This window comes from Equus caballus, chromosome 29, assembly GCF_041296265.1.
Source record: "Equus caballus isolate H_3958 breed thoroughbred chromosome 29, TB-T2T, whole genome shotgun sequence".
Taxonomy (NCBI): Eukaryota; Metazoa; Chordata; class Mammalia; order Perissodactyla; family Equidae; genus Equus; species Equus caballus.
Genome location: NC_091712.1, coordinates 17,392,160 through 17,404,687, shown reverse-complemented (window position 1 = coordinate 17,404,687; position 12,528 = coordinate 17,392,160). Strand labels below are relative to the sequence as shown.

Here is a 12,528-nt window from a genome sequence, read left to right as displayed (position 1 = left end):
ATAAAACCTGTGCAAAGACTACTAGTATAAGCTGAGACTCTGATATACAAATAACTCTCATCTATTTATTGAAATGGAAAGCTAAGAAACGTTAAAAGTTCCCATGGGCACTCTGAATTCCTTTAAATCATTCTATAATACAGCCCTTTCCCTAATTCTCCCAAATTATTAGATTTGACTTTGCTATTGCTACACAGGACAACTTATTTTCAAATCTTTCTAGATCTACCACTCAGTGTTCCTAACACTTTCCTTACTATAGTAACACAAGAACAATTTCTCTCACTATTCTCTAGCTCATTCTTGAACACTAAGGTACAAGTTATCTCCAAACCAAAGCTATAAATAACTGAAAAATAGGACAAGAAGAGGGGTTATTAACCACAAAAAGCTTTTTCAGATTCTGCTAAATGCAGGCTGTGTTACCTGGTTTTTCCAGCTCCTACCTAACTGGATTTCTGGTGGGTTTTTTTTGTCTGCTTTATTTCCCAAACCCCCCTGATACATAGTTGTATATCTTAGTTGCAGGTCCTTCTAGTTGTGGGATGTGGGACACCTCCCCAGCGTGGCCTGACGAGCGGTGCCATGTCCGCGCCCAGGATCCGAACCCTGGGCTGCCGCAGCAGAGCACGCATACTTAACCACTCGGCCATGGAGCCGGCCCCTGGATTTCTGTTTTTATTGTACAGCCGGCTGCTTTCTATAAAAGCAGGGTGTCCTATGCAGATGCAGGGGCCTGTCTATCAAAACACAGGATTTAACTCTGTTCTATCCATCCTACTCAAGCTTCTCCTACGTATCTAAACAGTCCCCAGGAATCTCTTCAGACGTGAGATGAGTGTTTCTCAAAATATGGTGGGCCAAATCGCTGCACCGCCCTCTAAGAGGTGTGAGGGAAGTGAAACCGAGGTGGGGGGTAAGGGAGAATTCGAACACTTGTTAGAGAAAATAATGATTTCAGAGTGGACTGTCAGACTGAAAGGACGATCTATTTGCAGCAAAGGAATTATTTTATACTTATTTCCCTTAGATATAAATCAAAGTGATCTTGTACCTCTGACTGAGAAAAACCGTGAAGTATCTTGCTGGCCATACCAAACCAACAGAGAAAAGTGTCTGTTTTAATGAGTTAAATAACTTTGTTTTTTATTTTTTATTTATTTGGCTAAGTCATGTCAAATATTTTCTTTCCTTCTTTTTCTAAAAATTGTCACTGCTTGGACAATAACAATGATTGAATTAGTACCTTCTAGCACACGAGGGAAACCACTAGCACTAGGCAACTTTAATCCAGTTAATACTGGAACTAGTAAGCGTGCTATAAGGTTAGCTACTGTCTACTAATTAGAGATTAGGAAGTAACTAGCATTAATATAATAAAACTTGGAAAGAACATTTAGTATCTTAGAGATTTCAAGTGTTCTACCATTTCCATACCAAGAAACAAGCCTATTCACTTCTTTCGCCTCTGAACAACGGGAAGCGAGTTTGGTCACTCCCTGGTGCCTCCTTCACAACTCATACCTCTTGATCTCCTGGACTCTGGGAATCTCCTTTGCTTATGTTTGTATCCCGAGTCCAACGAGGTGGTTTCCAAGTTCTTTCCTGTGTTCCTCTGTTATAGTAATAACAACGCCCAGAACTATCTTTATGAGTTTCCCATTCTCCATTAATCTGAATTGCTGGGCTCCCAGGAAGCGGGGGGAGAGCAGACTGGGATATTTTCAGCTCTTGCAGATTAGCGTAGACAGGAGAATCTGGCCGTCCTTGATTTGGAGGTGTCGTTGCCTGTGAAAAATGTGCAATATTCATGTTTAAATTGGCATAACATTAACACATTAAAATTAAATGAAACATGAGATTTATAAACATACACACTAATTCATTTTTTTTCTTCTTCTTCTCCCCAAAGCCCCCCACGTACATAGATGTATATTCTAGTTGTAGGTCCTTCTAGTTCTGCTATATGGGACACCGCCTCAGCATGGCTTGATGAGCAGTGCTAGGTCCGTGCCCAAGATCCAAACTGGCAAACCCTGCAGAGCACATGAACTTAACCACTTGGCCACAGGGCTAATCTCTACTAATTCATCTAAAAACAGACAAACAGGTGTATATGGTCTTTCTAAAGAAATAATTTAACAGTTTTAATATTCATAGTTTGAAAAAAATATAAAAGTTTCAAATAATCCAAAGTGCTTAATAACTTTGCTTAATAACTTTCCCTCACCCTGAAAGAATACTCAACTAGAAGTCAGAAGCTATGGGTTCTAGTTTAAGATCTCGCATTAACAAGTTGTATGACATTGGATTAGATCACTTTCTCTCTCTGAAATTAATTTTTTAATCTCTGTAAAGGAGAGAATTGGATTAAACCACCTACATCTCCTTTGGCTCTAAAACTTTATGATTTTAGGCAATTTTTTAAAATATAAAAACTCTTACACATGGGTAACTCTGCATTTATAAACTATCAAATGAAAGATTTTATATTCTAAGCTCTAATATTAAATCAGGAATGTAAGTGAAAGATAAAGGAGATATACTTCAGCTTAAAATTTACTACATTCTATTCTTTTTCAGTTATAATTTCTCAGTAACCACAAACAAATCCTTTAGTCTCTTCCTAGTTTCCTATTTGTGAATTTCCTAACAGTGGAAAAATAAGAATAAGCAGTAACTCTCTGATTTACATGCTTAATCTCAACCTAAGCTTTACGTTTTATTTTTAAATGTCTCACTAGATGTCAGTCAAGAACAGAATACTCTGTCCGGCCCTGTGGCCAAGTGGTTAAGTTCACGTGCTCCGCTGCAACAGCCCAGGGTTTCGCCGGTTCGGATCCTGGGCATGGACATGGCACCACTCATCAGGCCATGCTGAGGTGGCATCCCACATGACACAACTAGAAGGACCCACAACTAAAAAAAATATACATCTACGTACCACGGGGCTTTGGGGAGAAAAAGGAAAACTAAAATCTTTAAAAAAAAAAAGAATACTCTTCACACCCCTTGCATAAGGAGAGTGTAAACCGTATGAAGTTAGAATTCTAGTTGCTGAAGGGAAAAAGCCCATGTCTGAGAACACCTTTTGGTATTGCGTGTTCATATTTGTGTGTATATCTTTCCTTTTATGATAGGGTTTCTCAACCTCAGCACCACTAACATTTGAGGACAGACCATTCTTTCTTGTTTGGGGGCTATCCTGTATACTGTAGAATGTTTACTAGCATTTCTGGTCGCTACCCACTAGATGATAGTGGCATCCCCCCATTGTGACAACTAGAAAGTCTCCAGACATTGCCAATGTCCCCTAGGGACAAAACCGCCCCTAGCTGAGAACTACTGCTTTACCACATAAATCCTACAGTTATAGTCAGACATTCAATTACTTCTATACTGTACCTCGAGTTTTATGAGTGCTTTAAAAATTGAATGAAAAAAGGGAAACATGGATGGATACACTGAGTCAGTTTTATTGAAATTAAAGTACTTTAACTTCTAAAATATTGTTTGCTTATAAAATAATTATCATGAATCTAAATCATAGAATAAGCCTTCTCTTACAGTAAAAATAACCCAAAACATGAATACATTTGTAAAATTGTTACTTTTGGTCTCTTTACACTCGGTAATTAGGAAAATACTGTACTCAATGACACAAATTAGACTGTCTTCCTAAAAATGTAGCTTTGAATTTAGACTACCCAAACAGCATCTTTCTATGAAGAAAATCTATCCATTAAGACAAATTTCCATGTGTGTCTCTTTCAGAACAACTCCACATTCTGGTGAATTAGCCAGGATAACAATGCTTCTCTACTAAGATGAACTCTGTTAATACAAAAAACAATACTATATAGTACATCACTTCCCAGAAGCTCATCTAGAGAATATTTATTCAACAAGTGATAAAGAACTTCCTACTTTGCTCCTGATACTTTACTAGACGTAGAGAAATAAAGATGCCAAGAAACAGCCATTTTCTAAATGATGTTTATGGACAAATTCTAGTAATCGTTAAGAAACAACTAATTCCTATGGTTTAAACAGGTCAAATTTAAACAGTTTTTCCAATTCAAAAGAACTGGAATGCTTCAACACAGTTTATAAGGTGAGCATAATTCTGAAATAAAAGCAGAGAAGAATTCAATGAAAAAAAAACTATAAACCAATCTCACTTATGAATATAAATGAAAATATACTAAATAAAACCTTAGCAATCAAATCCAGCACTGTATTAAATAACTCAGGGAAAAGGAGAAATGTTAAGTCCATCTGTCTTTAGGAAATCTCTTACTGTATTCTTTACACTCACCAGATTAACACGATCATCTCCACAGACACCAACAAAGCATTTAATAAAATCCCACCTGGATTCAGGATCAAACTCTTAGCGAGTGAGAAATAAGTGACATCTCCTTAATCTGACTTTTAAAAATTATTATTTAAAATAAACATATTAGCAAGACATTGATAAGAAGCATTTTCATTCAAGTCAAGAATAATACTAAGATGCCAAGAATTGCTGTTTTCCAGTATTGTACTGGAGGGCCTAAGCAATGTACTAAGATATGAAAAATGAATTAAACTCATAAATATCTAGAAGGAAAAATAAACGCTGATATCTGTCATTGACATAACCAATACCCAAAAACCCAAGTCCATGAAAACTACTAAGAAGTTTGATAAGTTGGCCAGATACAGGATCATCTAAACAGTTTCCCATACAAGAGCAATGACAAATTGGAAAATGTAACAGAATAAAAAATTCTCATTCACAATAGGAAAAGAACTGTTCAACATTTACAAATATGCTTTTTAAAAAATGTACAAAAGCAAATGAGGAATATTTATGAAATTTTCCTCAGGTACCTAAAATTATATTTGAAGAGATAAACCTTTGTTCCTAAATGGAAAAACTGAACTTTGTAACTATGTTACTTTTCCAAAAGTTAGTCCATAAATTCTACAAATTCAATGCAGTGGTCAGCACACAGTATAGTTAGTACACCCCCTAGCACACAGTAGCATGTAATGAAATTTGCTGAATGAACAAACAAATGTGAACAAAAGAATGCAAACATATACGCAAAAGTTAAAAGCAAAAATTCAAGAACTTGGAACTGGTTACACGAGAGAGAGAGAGAGAGAGAGAGAGAGAGAGGAAACTACGAAAATATCCATATTTCTAGTTGGGGGAAAAGGATGGATAGTTGTGTGACCATTTAAGACAGAAACTATCTAAAAAGAAAATGAATGTCAAGTATCCAATTAGGTGGTAAGGTTACAATATGAATTAAAAAACATCTTCTAGGACCTCATAATATAGTAAAAGAAAGAGAAACAAAAATCTTTTAAATGCATAACAGACACAATGCTAGAGCTACACATGGATACTATGGGAGCAAAAAGGAAGAGGGCCTGGAAACAAATGACTAAGCCTTAGAAGTAAATAAATGAGAGTTAGCCAGGTAAAAGTTGGGGATACAGCAAGAACATAAGTTTGACAAAAAAAGGCATGGTAGAGTCAGGGAATGATGCTGACTCAGAGCAGATAAAAGGAGCAGCCAGAGAAAGATCAAAGCAGAAACAAACGACAGCAGAGGGAGAGCTTTTATGTCATGTTAAAAAGCACAGATGTTATCCAGTAGCACTTAGGGAACTACTGAAGACTTTAAGTCAGGAAGTACATTCCGATTTAAAATTTAAAAATATTACTGATTTTAGAGGAACACAACTAGAGGCAGAGATCAGTTCAGAGGTTGGTACAATACAAGAGACAGAAGAAGAGAGTTGCAATAGGACAAGGATAGCAGGGCTGCAGAACCAGAGCCAGATTCAAAAAAATTAGAAGGTTCAATTAACATGCAGATTCTATGTTTGTTTATGTGAAGCATAGTTTTTCTCGTGTTTGTGTGTGTTTTTAACCACAGATCAAATAATGTCAAGAATAGGAGGAAAAGAAGAGTTCCATTTAGACTGTATGGGGTTGACAAACAAGCCCTTTGAAAATCCAGGTGGAAATGCTCATAGACAGTTAGATACACAGACTGGGAACTCAGTGCAGAAATCAGGGCTAAAAATAGAAATGTAAAAGTTGTTGGCATATAGGTGGGGCCAATAACTTAAGAGAGACCACAGAATGAGAGGCAGAAGAAAAGAGAACCCTGGAAGCAGTTGCTTTATCAATTAAAATGAGAATACAGGTATAAGGTTAGCACAGGGTCTGGCATGGTGACTCTCATTGTTATTATAATTATTATTGCAATTAATATAATTAAGAGACCAGACAAAATAACAGGAGTCAGTAAAGGAGTCACAAAGGAAAGTCAGAGGTAGAAGATCTACAAGAAAGGGTGGTATTTAAAAGTTTTCAAAAGAAAACTTCAAGAGAATGCGAACCTGATAGTATCAATCTATACTTCAGTATGAGGGCTCTGAAGCAATCACTAGATTCAGCGATTAAGAGGCCATTTTACCTCAGCTTCCAGCCAAGAGGATCTGAAATTACCTTCCCGCCATAAACAACTAGAAAAGTGCATAAAATTCAGGAAACACATATTTTCAGGCATTGCATAACAAGCAGCCAGGACTATGATCCCTGTGAGAAGAAAGAAACAAATGCGGTGGCTCTATCACTTCCAGGCTTTCTGCCTAGAGGTGGTTTCCAGAAATCAGCACAGGGAGGGGAAACCCAAACAGAGCCTAGCAATCACCATAAGTCAACAGGACAGAGATAAAGTTTACATTTATTATTTAAAGTAACGAAGGGAATAAGACACGAAAGGAAAATAATTACATAAGTAGCAAACATTGTGAAGAGAAGAAAAGGAGAAGGGAATGGTCCCTAATTTGTTTAAACCGAGAATCTTCAAACTTTGTTAGTATTCTTCAAAACCGATTAACCAAGCAACAGAAGTGAGAGGGATGTCTGAAATCAAGAGATTAACAGTAATTCTAAGTAGAATAATATATAGCTACAGGGGCCGGCTCCGTGGCCGAGTGGTTAAGTTCGCGTGCTCCGCTGCAGTGGCCCAGGGTTCGGATCCTAGGCGCGGACATGGCACCTTTCATCACGCCACGTTGGGGCGGCATCCCACATCCCACAACTAGAAGTACCTGCAACTAAGATATACAACTCTCTACCGGGGTTGGGGGGGGGAGGGGTTGGGGAGATAAAGCAGGGAAAAAAAAAAAAAAGACTGGCAACAGTTGTTAGCTCAGGTGCCAATCTTAAAAAAATATAGAGAGAGAGAGAGAGAGAGAGAGAGAGAGAGAGCGCGCGCTAGAAGAGGTTTACTGACAAGGAATGAATGGTAAAAATTTTAATATTTCACATTCTCTTTTTTTTTTTTTTTTAAAGATTGGCACCTGAGCTGACAACTGTTGTCAATCTTTTTTTTTTTTCCTGCTTTATCTCCCCAACCCCCCCGGTAGAGAGTTGTATATCTTAGTTGTGGGTCCTTCTAGTTGTGGCATGTGGGACGCCGCCTCAACGTGACCCGACAAGCAGTGCCATGACCCAGGATCCGAACCCTGGGTCGCCGCAGCGGAGCATGTGAACTTAACCACTCGGCCACGGGGCCAGCCCCAGTATTTCACATTCTTACTGACCACTAGTTAAATTTTTTGACAGATGTTCATTTGAAATGTTGTTCATCTGCTGTTAGAAATCGATTCTAGTAGAAGCAAGAACTTTGTTTTCTTAATGAATTAACTTCATACTTAAAATAAACTTCAACTTCCAAAGTGCATGGAAAGAGAACAGAAGAGAACTCAGTATTTTTGTTAATACTCTGATCTCTGCAAAAAGAAACCGTCCGTGTTTATTATCAACTGCTCAAACCTCTGCAAAAGATTAATAACAATTTTCCTTAAGAACTCTTGAAAATATAAATTCTTGGTAGAAAAATAGTATAAAACATCAAACTAATCTTTACATATACATAGAACATACATTAATTACAACAAGGGATGATTAAGTAATTATACACCATTTTGTCTACTGAACCAAAAAAATATATATATATTTTAAAAGCACACACTCAATGCTGGGGAATCTAACAACTTCACTGCTGGTAACTTTAGATGAACCTTTTTGGAAAACAGCTTGGTGGTGTTTCAAAAGCTTTTAAAAAATACTTTTAGGACCCTGAATAAAAGGGAAAAAAAAATCCTAGATATAGAAAAAAATTTTTCCCACAAAGATGTTCATTCCAGTGTTATTTATCAGAAATAAATTGGAAACAATCTAAACATCCGACAACAGAGGAATGGTTGAGTAAATAATGACCCAGTATATGAGGCAATACTACACAAGCACTGAAAACGTTGTGAATGATTTTCTAATAACATGATAAAAAACTGCTATAAGGTTAATGAGAAAAGCAGAACATAAAACTACTTCCAACTGAACTTCCAACTAAAAATTCAAAAGTATGGAGAAAAACAAACTAAAATCTTATCAATTTTCTCTGGATAATGGAATTATGTATGATTTTTTTTTCTGTGTGCTTTATTTCCCAGTTTTATTACAATGAGAATTAGTATCTTTAGAGTTCGATCAGGATAAGAATCTGGGGCACTCGCCTAGTCCACTGGACTTATGAAAGTGACAGCAATAGTATTAACACTATTATCAACTAGTGTTTCTTTGGGGGTGGTCAATGGATCATCTATATCTTATCTGGAGGTGCTTATTAAAATTCTTGGGTCATATCCCAGAGTTACTGAGGGTGGAGAATGGTGGGGGTGGTAGTCAAGAATCTATTTTTAAGGGTCAGAAGACACTAATAAAACTCAATCTTCCTGAATGGACTTAGGGCAAACTCGTTCCCCGATCCCATAAATTTGTATTACAAAAAACATAAATACTTAAAGACAATTCTGAAGTTCATACCACCAGTTGCTTCTTCTTCTGCAGATAAGTCAAAGAAAAAGGAGTTAAAAGAATAAGCAATAAGCTGTACTTCTAATATATGAATCAAATAAAAATTAGTTTTCTAATGTTTATAAGATAAGTATTATGCACTTAAACTGAACAAACAACCTTGTTCACGAACTGTCACCAACAAAAATAAGTGGATTTTTCATACAAAAAATAAGAGAATAAAGAAAGTTAATTTTATGGGCCCTATCTGTCATTAATTAATAACTGAATTGGGATTAGTACCTCGGCACATGACCCAATTTCATATTTAAAAAAAGACTTGGCCTGTTCTACTTTACCTATACGTAGACTAAAATAGTCCTCCACCATCCACAAAAAGGAAACATTGGGGAACCATATATAAGAAGGTAACTTTAAACTTGGATTGTACTTGAATCCTCACCCAAAATATTGAGATTTGTCCTCTTTTTACCTTTGACATTAGTTTAAGAACTGCTTCTAAAACAAACTTCGGAGAATGGCAGAAAACACACTAACTAAGGAGCATGTTTGCACCTCTTGTTTCCTAACTAGCATATGCTATTCAGTATTAATACTTAAGGTATATATACCTTACTATAAATGCAGAATTACATTTATATTACTGAATAATCGAAATAAGTCCCTGCAGCTTATAGTCATACCTGTGATTTAGATTTATTGGGAAAAAAACAAAAAACATTTACCAAAGTATCAGTCTCCAAAACAGAATTTAAATTATTTTTTAATTTCTATTTTAATTCATGTGGGGGAAAAAACCATTTATGTGCCTTTGGTAATTTACCTGCTTAAACTCTGCTTTATCATAATTGCTAATTATTATAGCCTTGGGCCAGTTAACAGCATAACAGAGGACAAAAAAGAAAAAACTGTCAACAAGCCAATATCCAGTTAAAATAGGACTAAATTTTGTTTTAGTTTCACAACTGAAAATTGCATATCAATTTTAACTGAACAATTTAACTTTCCAAAAGACAGTCTTTCTGCTTAAAGCCAATTTTTAGGAAAAAAACATAATACCCTTTGTTTAATAATTTTAAAATATCAAAACTCACAAATTCCAATGTCCATACCTAAAAGCATGGGTGCATTAAGATTTCAAGGTCTACAGCGTGAACTGACATTTTCTATTACTTACTTATTTGACTAACATCTAAGAACTAATTATGAGCTGGGCAGGAGATGAAAATAAGATAGCCTCTGTTCTTAAGGGCCAGCAGCCTAATAAAGAGGAAGAGAGAGGTAAACAGAAGGACGACTCCAATGACATGACTAATGCTGGAGAGAGAAGTGTGCATGGGATGCTGTGGGAGCACAAAGCAGCACTGAACAGGGAGAAGAGGGTATGACCCAGAGCTCCAGAAAGGGTCACAGCACAGGTTTAACTGGCTCTGTACAGGAAAGCAGGAGGAGGCCACGTCAGCCAGAGAAGTGGTGAAGGGCACTCCAAGTACACTCAAAATCCTCCTATTCTTAGCTGACGAAACACCAAGAAACGAAAAGCAGCCTTTTAATAATGAAACACAATTGGTAGTTAAGTGAAGTGAGTATTATGAAAAGCTTTGAGAGAGATTATTTTCATGGTAAATAAATTCTTTTCCTGTTTTTTCTCCAGGTGGTTTTCTAGTTACTGCAGCTCAAGGCTGCTCAACTCCAACAGGCTTGGATACCTTACAATCAGACACTCAAACTTTCTTAGCCCCTCATCTTTCATCTTGTCTCTGTCCTCTTCCCCTCCTTTGATCACCTTAGCCAACAACGTGAACAACTCCTTCCTTACCTTCATAGGTCTGTCACCATTTCTGCCTTCTCTCCCAACACAGACAATAATAAGGCAGATCCCAGGTAGGAAAGCTGTGAGGGCTGACAAATGCTTTTTTCTAGGAAGCCAGACTCAAACACATACTGATGAAGTCATTGTACACCAACCTGCAGTACCAACCCCAAATGACCACAGTGCAACTGTGCCATACTATAAACCAAAATCCCAGGTGGGTAAAGACTCTCTGTACCTAGAGGGTGGATAGCTAAGAGCTGGCAGACATCACAGTGAAAAGCCCTGGGTACCAGGGACTAACACATACACAGCCATGAGAGTGTGTACAATTAGCAAGTTTATCATAGGTGAAAGATTTGCCAAAAAGGAACAAAAGACAGATTTCCCCTTCAAGATGAAGCCCACAACTCTCCAGTGTCATTTTCTGTTATGCCCTCACATGCATCTTCTGCCACAGTCTTACCATTCTGTAGCTTGTCATAGTACCTATTACAATGTATCCCAGATTTACTTGTCTGCCTTTCTCTCTAGAACTTTATTATCTTTAAGGCAGCAATGTTTGCCTGATTTCTCTCTTCGTCTTGAGTGTCTAGTATAGCACCAATACATAGTAAGCACTCAATATGTTCCCGAATGAAAATTACTTTTATATAACTAAAGAAGCTATCATGAAATCCATACACTAAAATTACTTCCCTACTCCTGTTTTAGTCTCCTTGGGAAATCTTACCTAATCTACTCCTTCAATAAAACCAAACTCACTCCCCCATCTACCAACCCCCAAATAACAGACATGTATTTTGAAAGACCTACTAGCATGAGTTCTCCACAGATAGGTCAAACTCATTATATCCTCTGTCTCAGCTTTTTCCCATAACACACTACCCTAGCATATTCACCAGTTCAAATACTAATAGCATCATAAACTACTCAGTCAGAAATCTCAGTCATCTTGTGTCTCTTTACCCCAACAAAGTTCGACTAATCGTCCTCCTAATATCTTGACTTCCTTCCTCTCTTATCCCAAGACAACTAGCTAAGTCGAGGTCTTCTTCATCTTTTTTTGCTGAATGATTACAAGCATCCACGGGGGTCAACTGCCTCCATTTCTTCACCTTGTCCAAGTGATCCTTCACAGTACCAACAGTTACTCCCTAAAGACACAAATCTGATCTGCTTAAAAACATTAATGAATATTTCATTGACTATAGAAATTCAAATTTCACAGCAGAGAATTTAAGGATCTGAACACTCCAGTCCCAAACAATCTTTTCGGCCTCATTTATTGCCATTCTCTTTACATTCTTTGCTCCAAAACCCTCATGTTACGCACAATTCTATTAATGTCATGCTATTGCCCCCTTCCCATCACTTTCAAATCTTTTCTGTATCTGTCTATCTGAGATATCCTGTCCCCAACCACCAACCAGTAAACACCTATAAAAACCATAAAGTGCTGTTCAAAGGTCATTTTCTCTTTGAGATGCTCCTCTATTCCTCAAAAGCAGAATTCATAAGTTTCCTGTGCATCCAGAGCAGCATTAACACAAATATAATGGGAGCTGCGTAGGTAATTTAAAACTTTCTAGTAGCCACATTAAAAAGGTAAAAAGAAAGAGATGAATTCTAATAATATAGTCATTTAACCCAATACACCCAAAGTATTAGCATTTTACCACATAATCAATATAAAAATTATTGATACTGTATTTGTTTGGGCTAAGTCTTTAAAATCCAGTGTATATTTTTATAGCACATCTCAATTTTTTTTTTTTTTAAGGAAGATCAGCCCTGAGCTAACATCTGCTGCTAATCCTCC

At 36.9% G+C, this 12,528-nt stretch overlaps 1 protein-coding gene across 21 annotated transcripts in view; it reads right to left on the bottom strand.

Annotated features, from left to right (window-relative positions):
- ARHGAP12 (Rho GTPase activating protein 12) overlaps positions 1-12,528 on the bottom strand; it is a 118,224-nt gene that overhangs the window by 54,045 nt on the left and 51,651 nt on the right. For 16 of the 21 annotated variants that reach the window (XM_023632095.2, XM_070255467.1, XM_070255473.1 and 13 more), the window contains one exon: positions 1,525-1,788. The exons of the other annotated variants lie outside the window; for them this stretch is intronic. In XM_023632095.2, the coding sequence (XP_023487863.1) occupies positions 1,525-1,788 (264 nt within the window). The remainder of the gene's footprint in view (positions 1-1,524; positions 1,789-12,528) is intronic. 21 annotated transcript variants of the gene reach the window in all.